Consider the following 12,714-nt stretch of genomic DNA (forward strand, 5'->3'; position numbering starts at 1 on the left):
CACTAAGTTTCAGCACTCTCCATCAGATAGAATCAAAGTTATCTTGTCCCAAAGCATCGACTAATGTAAATCATTGAACTCAGCCATGACATGACAGCAGAGAATATTCATTATCGAACTAAGTCAAGGTATTGATGTAATAAAGCTATACACCAAGTGTCCTCACTCTCACTTAATTCGAACTAAAGTTATCGTGTCCCAAAGCATCAACCAATCAAATTGCTTATCCCTGCTTACCCTAAGCAGAAAATTCTCATCTTCAATCTCCATCAAGGCATTCACCTATCAGACACCTACGCCAAGTGTGAACATTCTAACTCAACTAGAATGAGAGTTATTGTGTTCCAAAATCTTGACCAATCAAATTGCTTATCTCTGCTTAACCTAAGCACAAAATGCTCATGTTCGAACTCCATCAAGACATTGACCTAATTAACACCTACACCAAGTTTGAACATTCTACCTCAATTAGAAGGGGAGTTATTGTGTTCCAAAGTCTCGGCCAATCAAATTGCTTATCGCTCTGCTTACCCTAAGCAGAAAATGCTCATTATCGAACTTAGTCAAGGTATTGATGTAATGAAGCTATACACCAAGTTTCATCACTCTCACTTAATTAGAACTAAAGTTATCGTGTCCCAAAGCATCAACCAATCAAATTGCTTATCTCTGCTAACACTAAGCAGAAAATGCTCATCTTTGAACTCCATCAAGGCATTGACCTAATAAACACCTACACCAAGTTTGAACATTCTGGCTCAGTTAGAGAGAGTTATTGTGTCCCAAAAAGTGTGACGGACGGACAGACACACCGATTTTAATAGTCCCCTGCTTTCTTCGAAAGGCGGGGGACAAAAATACAAATATTATATAATAAAGAAGTTAAATAACATTTGCAGGAAAACGGAATATGAAAATCGATTCCCTCCTTCCACTACTTATTTATGAGGGCTATCCAGTTATATATCAGCTAAATTGCGATAAAATAATATTTTATATCAATAATTATTATAGCTTGTGCCATCGTGTATTCTATGCCGTTGATTGTGTGTCAACCGAATAATTATTATCTAGTTTATATGCTAAAAACTGTATCACCAAAGGGGGATAATTTAGATAACAAGGTATTACTGTAATGAAACTATACACCAAGTTTCATCAATCTCACTTAATTAGAACTAAAGTTATCGTGTCCCAAAGCATCAACCAATCAAATTGCTTATCTCTGCTTACCCTAAGCGGAAAATGCTCATCTTCGAACTCCATCAAGGCATTGACCTAATCAACACATACACCAAGTTTGAACATTCTAGCTCAATTAGGAAGAGAGTTATCGTGCCCCAAAGTATCAACCAATCAAATTGCTTATCTCTGCTTACCCTAAGCGGAAAATGCTCATCTTCGAACTCCATCAAGGCATTGACCTAATAAACACATACACCAAGTTTGAACATTCTAGCTCAATTCAAAGTTATCGTGTCCCAAAGCATCAACCAATCAAATTGCTTATCTCTGCTTACCCTAAGCGGAAAATGCTCATCTTCGAACTCCATCAAGGCATTGGCCTAATCAACACATACACCAATTAGGAAGAGAGTTATCGTGTCCCAAAGCATCAACCAATCAAATTGCTTATCTCTGCTTACCCTAAGCGGAAAATGCTCATCTTCGCACTCCATCTTCGAACTCCATCAAGGCATTGACCTAATCAACACATACACCAAGTTTGAACATTCTAGCTCAATTAGGAAGAGAGTTATCGTGCCCCAAAGTATCAACCAATCAAATTGCTTATCTCTGCTTACCCTAAGCGGAAAATGCTCATCTTCGCACTCCATCTTCGAACTCCATCAAGGCATTGACCTAATCAACACATACACCAAGTTTGAACATTCTAGCTCAATTAGGAAGAGAGTTATCGTGCTTACCCTAAGCGGAAAATGCTCATCTTCGAACTCCATCAAGGCATTGGCCTAATCAACACATACACCAATTAGGAAGAGAGTTATCGTGTCCCAAAGCATCAACCAATCAAATTGCTTATCTCTGCTTACCCTAAGCGGAAAATGCTCATCTTCGCACTCCATCAAGGCATTGACCTAATAAACACATACACCAAGTTTGAACATTCTAGCTCAATTAGGAAGAGAGTTATTGTGTCCCAAAAAGTGTGACGGACAGACAGACGGACAGACAGACGGACAGACAGACGGACAGACAGACAGACAGACAGACAGACGGACGAACCCATTTTAATAGTCCCCTGCTTTCTTCGAAAGGCGGGGGACAAAAATGAAATTATAATAATTATATGTATTAAAGCCACATCTTTCAGATAATAACTAATTTTTCTACTTATTCAAATTTAACATTTAAAGATACATTATGTAAGATTGAGAGAGAGAGAGAGAGAGAGAGAGAGAGAGAGAGACAGACAGAGGGAGGGTCATTTTGGGACTAACAAGGTTCAATTTTATTTTAATAATTCGCTTGCACGTAGGGGTCTTTAACAGTGGGAGGAAATTGAATAACAAGGAGAAAACAAACGAGGTTGGACAGGCGACCTTACTCCTTGTCACATACAACCGGGGAATCGAAACCAGGCCAGTTGACTCAATGACAGACCTTATGATAAAGATGAGAGTATCCTTAATATTAAACTCAGTAATTGTGTATCCATAAAATTGTACCCTGTGTTGAATTAGATATCCGTTAAATGATAATTAAAGATTTTAATTTATTTAAATGAGCTGATCTAATTGTAGGGATTACGTTCAGTTTTTGAAACTTACTTTTTAAATCAAGGATGCGTCCAGTATTTTGAGATTCTGTGGTAGAAAGCTGTTCTCTAACTTTCTCTATATCATCAGGATGAACCAATTCATATAAAACATTACCAAACCAATCAGACTGGAAAAACAAGACAACAATATACTATATTTAGTCTATTTAGGGGTGTTCATGGCCTTATTTGTGCACATAATTTGACTTCAGTTGTCATGGTAATGCATGAACTTGTGCACTAAAAGTCCCGATTTACAGGACACTCGACACAAACTAAGTCATTTCGGTTCAATTTTTATTTCAATAATTCGCTTGCGCATAGGGGTCTTTAGCAGTGGGAGGAAACTGGAGGACCCAGAGAAAACCCATGAGGTTGGATAGGCGACCCTACTCCTCGTCACGTACAACCGGGGATTCGAAACCATACCAGTGGACTCAATGACAGACCTTGTGATACAGCGCGGATGTGCTAACCATTCGGCCACACACCCCACCCTCCCTGAACCATTATAAGAGAACGGGGCAGATATTTTATAAGAGACAAGCGGATAACCCGGTGCTGCTTGGGTTGTGCCTGTAACTCTGGAAGCGGTAGGCCAATGTCGCCTAGCCTATGTTACTCCCCGATCCGAGCTACCCGTATACACCAAATTTCTATTCCTAAATACCAGCAGGCGCCATGTTGAATTATACTGTATTACACATTCAAAAACCCCTACTACATCATGGAATCGACCACAAATCTGAACTTGGACACCTCAACCCTTTTTCACTTTGTTATAGTTTATTTTACCTGAGTTTGATTAAGAACAGGTGTAACAGAATCCGAAACATAAATTATACGTCCAGTATCACATTGTACAACGAATAAAAATCCATCAGCTGACTGAAAGAAAACAAACATACATCATTAAAAACACTAAATATACACTGTGAAACTGATATCGTGCCTTTTACTAATGAGAATTCTTACAATTAAATTTCATCATCAAAAACACTAAACATACACTGTGAAACTGATATCATTCACTATTGATTCTATGCCTTCTACTAATGAGAATTCTTGCAATTAAATTATAAATTAAATGGGGTTTAATGCAGGGCTGGCAATCGATACCGAAATGGTTGACAATATCTATATCTCGGAAAATTTGCAGTTGAAAGAAATAACTGTTTTTATGCTAAAAATGCATTTAAATGTGTCATTGATCAAATAAAAAAAAAAATTATCCAAAAACTATGTTTTCTTAATGTTTGTTTCATTCAGAGCTTATCTGATGGTGTTATTAACAAAATAGTATTTGCAGCTTTGCATTCGCCATCAATGTGTACACGGGACCTTGTTTTTTTTCGTGCCATCCGAACAACTAGACAACTGTCCATGTCAGACCATCCACCCTGCAGCATTGACAAGGGGGAACCACGCCAGAAAATCCAGATGTACTTTCTCTGCCAACACCAGAATCGAACCAGCAACCTCCAGGCTAGTGACCCAGCGTCTTACTCACTTAGCCACTGTGCTTATTTTAATAAGTGAAAAGTTCAGCTCAAGTAATGTAAGGCAGTATGCCATGAGGGGAATTTCGCCCTTACAGCTGCACTGAGGCCAAGCCACAACCCAAAACCTTACAGCGATTCAAAGCCCATTTGGTCACCCAATCCATGGAATATTTACCTCCAATATAAGATGTTTGAGTTCTTGATCTGTGAGGAAGGAAGGTCGATATTGTCCATCTTGCATTGTGTTACCAGTACCTGATTTATAGAATAACTAATTAAAATTGCTGAACATCCTGTAAAATTTTCGGAAAAAATAAATTTCCACAGCTTAATACTAAAACCAAGTTAAAATGTCCTCAAATATGGACAAATTCATTATAATAGTCACGAAAGAAGGAGAAGAAAATGGAGATCCTAAGGAAAACCCAGGAGGTTGGACAGGCGACCCTACTCCTTGTCACATACAAGCTGGGAATCAAAACCATGCCACTTGACTCAATGACAGACCTTATGATCTAAAGCACATGTGTTAAACCATTCTGCCACCTACCCCCCCCAGGACACAAAAGACAAAATAATAAAGACTAACATGATGTATGTTAACAATACTTGACAACCAAGACTTAGGCCAAACAAATTTAATTTTCAGTTTGGGGAGTTTTGATCAATAAGTAACCCACTTAAAATTTGGGAGCGACGTTTTGTTAAAATGTTAAAACTTTAATATCTTGAATTGAAAGTTTTTGAGAAGGGCAACTAAGTGGTGTTTGTTTCTTAAATTAGATTTTTTTTCTAAGGAAATTGAAGGCAGAATTTTTAATAGGTTTTCCCACAGAATAGAAATTCAAATTGATGTCACCTTAAAGCAGCCTAGCTCATAACTCGCCAAAGGTGTTTTGGTAGCTCACATACGCATGTGACGCACAAGTCTCACCCAAGGGTTTACTAAAATTTAACCTGTAGACTGACCGTAGTAGCACCTACAACACGTGGTGAGCTAGGCTTTAGATAAAGAGTTTGCCATTCTTGCTATAATGATAGTTCAAAAATAGATGAATATATTGAAAATTTCAGTAAAATCACTTTATTCTGTGAGAAATTATGACAAAATATAGCTTAAGTGGTTTATTAGCTTAGCAATGGTACTTGACAATCAAGGCTACATCAATTTTATCGTTAAACTCTTAATTAAAATGGCCAAGGTGTTCCAATCTACTTAAAATCGGAGCCATGACATGGCCCAGAGAGTTGATTATGGGCTTGTCATGTTAATAAATGTTAAAATAATAATTTATATAACATTTGAAGCCAGAAAAAAGACAAATCAAAAGTCATATTTAGCTTTTATATAAAGCATCTTTACACTTTTTCTAACAACAATAACTCTACTTTATTTTGACTGATCTGAAATGATTTTGGATATTATCATGTTTTACAACATCGTCTTCAGGAGGGAGACAGTTTTGTAAAGATACTTTATGTAAGATTTAGATAAAGAGCTAGCCATTCTTGCTATACTAGTTCGAAAATAGATTATGTAAAATGATTAATTTAAAATTCCATTCAAATTACTCTATTGCGGGCGAAAATATTAGCCTTTGAAGTTTTGACAAGACGTGTGCAATAATTTGTGCAATAATTTCAACCACCGTACTGGTTGTTCGAAGCTAAGTCTCGCTCCTCCATTTTTAAATTAAATCAAAATATGACAACCGTTCTAATCTATTTAATATCAGAGAAATCCGATGACATCGAGAGTTGATTATGGCCTGGATCAGTTAATTAATGTCTAATTAATAATTTAGAAAACATTTCAGGCCTAAAGAAAGACCTGCAATAGGCAGATTTAGCTCTTGCATAATGTATGTTTAAGTATACACTGACTTTTTTCTTTCTATTTGAGCAATCTGATTAAAATACAGATTTATGTTTCATTTCTTTTGTTTTTACTTTTGAAAGCCTCTACTTCAAGAAGATCTGACTGGTTCTAGCGGAAGGTCATGTCAGGGGTCATACAAGCGGCTTTTGACCCTATGATGTCAGACATTTGATAAACAAATCAGCGCTGATGTTTCTAGTGGATGACCCACAGTTCTGTGCACTTCACATTAAAATCTGTTTTATTGGCTAATCCCTCATATTATCCAGAACGCGGGTTATATAACAATTCTTCCAGATACTAGTGTAGTAAAGACAAGTACAACAAAATTTTGAATTATAAAAAAACAAAACGAAATAGGATCTGTGCTTTACTCAGATTGCCATTTGAGCTTCTAAACGTCTGTTTAAAACAAAACAGAGAAAGAAAGATCAAACCTTGTGTACCTCGAAGTGTCTTCATGTGAGACACTGCCATGCGCAGAATCGTTAGTTTATCTGGTTTCCGTGCCAACGTACTACATGTTGGGACCATGTCACACAGTTCATTAATGTACACTGTCATCTTGTTTCTTCGTCTTCTCTCGATTTCACAATGGCTCTCTCTGTTTTAAAAAAGAAAGAAAATGACCTTAGTTGTAATGATTAATTCAATTTTCAAAACACAACATTGAAATATGTGCTTTACACTGTAAATTGCAAAAATTGTCGAAGGCAGAATTATCTTTGGTCTGCTCGTAGGGGCCCCTGTAATAAACATTGCTCTCTGGTTTTGAAAAGAAGATTAGTTCAGTAGGATTTGTGTATTGAGGTTTAATGGCTGTCCTCGCTGAAGAAATTCCCACCAGGCGTCGCTAGTAAAAACTCGGTTCCATGTGACCTGATCGATGGTAAGAGAACCGTATTTCGAAGTATCAAGATTAAATTCCATATTAACGACAAAAACTAATGTTTATCAACACATCACACTAGGGACCGGGTATCATTCAGATTTGACGAAAAAAGGAAAGAAACTGAGCTTACCATCTACATGTAGAATCTAATACTCGTATCCAGTTAATACATTGCCATCCAGAAAGTGTTAAATGCCGTCGTCAAGATTCATCAAAAAACGTCCAGTTTGTGCTACGTGTAGTTTAAGAAACACTGTTTAGTTTTGACATCGGTCGTCTAGTTTATGAAACTAAATGGTCATAAACCAGACGACCAATATCAAAACTAAACTAAATTGTCATAAACTAGACAACCAATGTCAAAACTAAACAGTGTTTCTTAAACTACATGGTAGCAGAAACTAGGCGGTTTTTTGTTGAATCTTGATGGCATTTAATACTTTCTAGATGGCAATCTATTGGATACCGGTATTAGATTCTAGATGGTAAGCTCAGTTTCTTTCCTTTTTTCATCAAATCTGAATGATACCCTGTCCCTACTGTCAGTTCGTTATGAATGTACAGGAAAACATTGCTGTAAAGTAAACAATGAGGTCAAGTGGGACTGCCTCCTCTATGGTGTCACCTATAAATTGTGCTACTTTATCTCTAGCGAGGACGCTCATTGATTCTATGATTTATAAAATTAACAAGATAATACTTATTATATAGAATGGAGAGAGAGAATATTGGGGTTTAACATCCACACAAACTAGGTCATTTCGGGACTAACATATGGTTTAATTTTATTTCAATAATTCGCTTGTGTGTGTGGGTCTTTAGCAGTGGGAGGAAACCAGAGGACCAGGAGAAAACCCACAAGGTTATACAGGCAACCCTACTCCTTGTCACTTACAACCAGGGATTCGAAACAACGCCAGTTGACTCAATGACAGGCTTTATGATACAGCGCGCACGTGCTAACCATTCGGCCATCCAAACCCCCCACCAGTTATAAAACAACGAGGTCAAGTGGGACCGCCAACAGTACTGTATCACCTATAAATTGTGCCCCTTTATCTCTAGCGAGGACGGCCATTGATTCTCTGATTTATAAAATCATAATACTTATTATATAGAATGGGCTTTGATGTCCCATCAACACAATAATGAGACTAATCATGTTTTTTAGACAGTTCCTCAGGATTTATCGGTGTGGATTCCCCTTGTCAGTGGTGTAGGATGGAGAGAGAGAGAGAGGGCCTAGCAACGAACAGCCTCTATTTGTTTGAATGAGACGAAAAACCAAGCTTCTCCAAATGGTCTAATGGTCTTTGCCTTTCTAGGCTGCAGCCTATAAAAGCTTTGCAGCTGCAGGTTTGCTTCTGAGTTACCAACAGGAGACCTGCAAGGAGAGTTCGTGACTCAGATTTTGAGAAAGATGCCTGGAACAGGCCAGTAATAACTGGCTTTACTGCATCTCCGGCCGTACAAGTTTTGTCGTGACTTGAGTGCATTCATGTGGCTGCCTTGAGACCCGCTGTTGGCCAAGAGGATGGGACCAGTGGCAGTCTCAGGGTTTAAGAGAGTTACCGGTAACATTCACTGAACACAAACCAGGTTTTTAGGGGCTAACATAGTACAATTTTATTTCAATATTTTCCACTTGATCGAAAGCGTCCATGTCAGACCACTCGACCACCCACCACCCCTGCCGAGAATAGAAATGAAAATAAAATGAAATGGGGTTTAACATCCTACTATTCTGCTCGGACTCGCCTAATGACGACAGCCATACCCCATACAGTTGTGCTATGAGGGACATTTTGCCCGGACAGCAGCGCTACAGCTTAACTTTTATATCAAATTCCAACTGCCAAGGGATCTTTTACATTCACGCCAATGTGTACATGGGACCTTGGTTGTTCGTCACAAATGAACAACTAGACAACTGTCCTTGTCAGGCCAGCCGTCCTGCACCACTGACAAGGGGAACCAGGCTGGAAAATCATGATGAACTTTCTCAGCCATCATTGGGATTAAACCCGCGACCTTTGGGAGCCACGGTGGCTGGGTGGTTAAGACGCTGGCTCGCTGGCCGAGAAAGTTCATCCTGATTTTTCAGTGGTGCAGAACGGAGGGCCTGACAAGGACAGCTGTCTAGTCCTTCGGATGATACGAAAAACTGAGGTCCCATGTATACATTAGAATGCAGGTAAAAGATTCCTTGACAATTGGAATTCGATAAAAGAGTAGGCGATAGTGCCACTGCCCGGGCAAAATTTCCCTCATAGCACACTTAAGACCATTGGGCCTGTGAGTTTAGACATTTATACCCCCACCCCACCCGCTGCGTTTTACATCAGCATCGCTGTCAAGCGCTACAAGCACAATTTTTGTGGAGTTTTGGCGATACAGAAAAATTTATTAAGATTATTTTTCTTATGTCAAGACCATATAACCAAATAACCACATGTACATGTACCATAAGAGTTTGAATGATTGGCAGAAGATCTGCAAAGGATCACACTACCATGCGCCATGAGCATAACGTTTAAATGATTGGCAAACGATCTGCAAAGGATCACACTACCATGCGCCGTGAGCATAATGTTTAAATGATTGGCAGATGATCTGCAAATGATCACACTACCATGCGCCGTGAGCATAATGTTTAAATGATTGGCAGATGATCTGCAAAGGATCACACTACCATGCCCCGTGAGCATAACGTGAGACATGTGAAATGTGTTATTAATAAATTATTTTTAAAAAAGCTGAAAATTACAAATTATTATTAAAACATACAGAAAAAGCATTTTATATTTCTACTAAATTCTGTTTCACCTTAAGAATGATTTGTGCAACAAGAAATTCTTTCCTTCTTAATTTCAAGCAACTTTTTTTTAGTTTTATAAGTGTGTAAATCCAAAAAGAAAACTGGAGACTAGTTTGTTATTAATCAGTCACACAATTTTTAAACGAGATAACTGAACTTTTACCCTATCAGTTTGAAATACAAAGATGAAACCCAATATGGTAATGTCACCAAATACTACAACACCTTTGCTAAAACATGCAATGCTATCCTGCCATATGGCTTATCAATTTGCGGATAAATTCTTTGCTCATCTGATTAGAGGCAAATTATTTTTGACCAATCACAGCCTAGTTTTCTATCAATGGTTAAATCAATTGTTTCAGAAATTTATTTTCATATTTGAGATAAAACCAACAATTTCATTGGTTAACTATATAACAGAGACAGTAAGGCATAGATGCCATCAGCAGGAGGTGTCTAAACTATGGTTGTCCAAGATGGACACTTTGTCACAAACTGATGCTACATCTAATTCGTATTTAGAAAAATATTATTGTATATTTCTTATAAAACTGTTCCTATGAACTGTATATTAATCCTCCTTTTCTATTACTGGCAGAAATATCAATATTTAAGTTACTAATTGTGTATTTATTCAAACGACTATTTTATATAAAAATTCAGGAAGTTTCGAATGAAAATTGAATATTAATTTTAATATTTTCAGATGTATTTAAACGGCATTCTACAAATTCTTATTACTGGCAGAAATAATAGCATTTAATCATTCAAGCACAATTTTCTATAACATTCAGAAAGGTTTCCGTCGTGGAAAATTAAATTGGATATCAATTTTGATAATTTCAGATTTAGATTATCAAATATTTTGTTGCACAGACCATAGAATACCGACATTTTTTCATAATGATATTCTGAAACATTTACATTAACTAGGCTATACTTACAACATGGCTTTGGATTTTCCACTTTTGAAGAAATTCATATAAAAACAAGAATATGTAATTAATGGCAGTAAAAAGGCCATGCTTTGAGTGTATTACACAAAAAATGATCTAGGATTAAAAGGATTATTTAATTAATTTTAGAACTAACAAGATTATTTTTATTATGATGGATAAGATATGCCACTGCGGAAGCGAACATTTCCACAACTATTTCTCTATTTTGTTATTTGTAAATTAAATTTTTTTATACTGAACTTTTGAGATTCAACCAATTTTTTTCTTGCATGATTCTTTCCCCCAATTTCTTTTCTAGAAATTATTTTGCTAAATAATCTCCATTACCAAAAGTGTATCCACTTAAAAAATTACCTCTCTTTCTTAATGGAAAGTATATTGATGCATGTTCAACATATAATATTTCTCTTGAATTGTTGTCCCCCTTTATAAATATGGAAGTGAAAATCTAAATTTTTTGTTTGAGATATTATGTTAAAACAATCGCGAAGTTAACCCTGTAAATACAAGAACATTTAATTTCAATATCTTCTCTTGAAAAATTGTGACTAATCTGTGAAAGGAATTATCACTGTTAAAAAGCAGCGTGGGCCTTTTAAGTTCTACGAAGAACCAGTATTAAGATTATTTAAAAAAAACAAAAAAATAAGATTATTTAAAAAAACAAAAAAAATATTCATAAGTTTCAGAAGAGGCTGAAAATTGAATTATTCCATATTCCATCAAATCCTAGATCATTTCTTAGTAAATCTCTTAGCTTGACCACACACAAGGCGAAACAAGAATTTAGAGAAATTATTGCTTTAAAATATTAGATAATATTTTTAACATCATGATTAGAGTTATTTATTAAAGTTAATATTAAAGGAGATGGTCCACTCATTTCTATATTCAAACAAACGATACATGTATAAATAATGACTCAAATTTTCTTTTAAAACTCCACAAAACCAGAAGTAGCAATTGCTACATGTAGATCATGTGGCGCACTCTACATAATTACCTCCCTTTATTGCCAATTGGAAAGTTTAGAAACACAATTAACAATTTAATTCCAGCTGACCGATTTGCTAAAAACGTTGTCAATTTTAAGCTTGGGGGACGATACGAACGATCTTAATGCACTGCTAACACTTTCTTTAATTAAGGATAGTGCTTATCTAATGTATTTGTCATGAGAATATGGTAACAAATGAGCCATCTCCTTTTAAAGTCCAAAATAATAAAATGCATGATAATAATAATAATATAAAAACTTGAGTATTTACTTAAATCAAATACTTCAACACATGTCGATATGGTAAAATATACAATAAAAAAACTCTGCGGTTGAGTTTTACTTTATCCACAAGTGTTGATGTATTTGATTATCACAAACATCAAACCAATCTGATTAAAACACAGATCCTATTTCGTTTTGTTTTTTTTATAGTTCAAAATTTCGTTGTAGGCCATCGAAAGTATAATAAAAAAGAAATGAAATATAGATCTGTATCTTAATCAGATTGATGACAAACAAACTGTGAGGCTGATGTCCCCCCCCCCCCCCTCCCCCTGCCTCAATCCCAAAATACATGACATTCATAAATTACTTGCACATGAAACTATACACCAAGTTTCATCACTCTCACTCAACTAAATCAAATTGCTTATCTCTTTTTAGCCTCAAAAGAAACTGGTCATTATCGAAATCAAGAAGTTCACCTAATATAGTTTTGAACATTCTACCTCAATTAGAGACAGACGACCGACCCTACTCCCTGTCACGTACAACCGGGGAATCGAAACCACGCCAGTTGACTCAATGACAGACCTTATGATACAGTGGCCATCCAACCTCCCTTATCTGAAAGATGGAGGGACAAAAATTGCTCAGATA

General features: G+C 36.4%; 1 protein-coding gene across 4 annotated transcripts in view; it reads right to left on the minus strand.

The window, feature by feature from the left end:
- Positions 1-12,714, minus strand: part of LOC126819492 (aryl hydrocarbon receptor nuclear translocator homolog) — a 31,477-nt gene that overhangs the window by 14,039 nt on the left and 4,724 nt on the right. Inside the window, exons 4-8 of one of the 4 annotated variants that reach the window (XM_050547594.2) lie at positions 10,821-10,841; positions 6,610-6,767; positions 4,460-4,539; positions 3,578-3,670; positions 2,793-2,910 (exon numbers count right to left, since the gene is read on the minus strand). In XM_050547594.2, the coding sequence (XP_050403551.1) occupies positions 2,793-2,910; positions 3,578-3,670; positions 4,460-4,539; positions 6,610-6,767; positions 10,821-10,841 (470 nt within the window). Of the gene's footprint in view, positions 1-2,792; positions 2,911-3,577; positions 3,671-4,459; positions 4,540-6,600; positions 6,768-10,820; positions 10,842-12,714 lie in introns of all 4 variants that reach the window. The other 3 variants (XM_050547593.2, XM_050547596.2, XM_050547595.2) reach the window with 3 other exon arrangements.

The sequence above is a fragment of the Patella vulgata genome, chromosome 4 (assembly GCF_932274485.2).
Source record: "Patella vulgata chromosome 4, xgPatVulg1.2, whole genome shotgun sequence".
NCBI classification, from domain to species: domain Eukaryota; kingdom Metazoa; phylum Mollusca; class Gastropoda; family Patellidae; genus Patella; species Patella vulgata.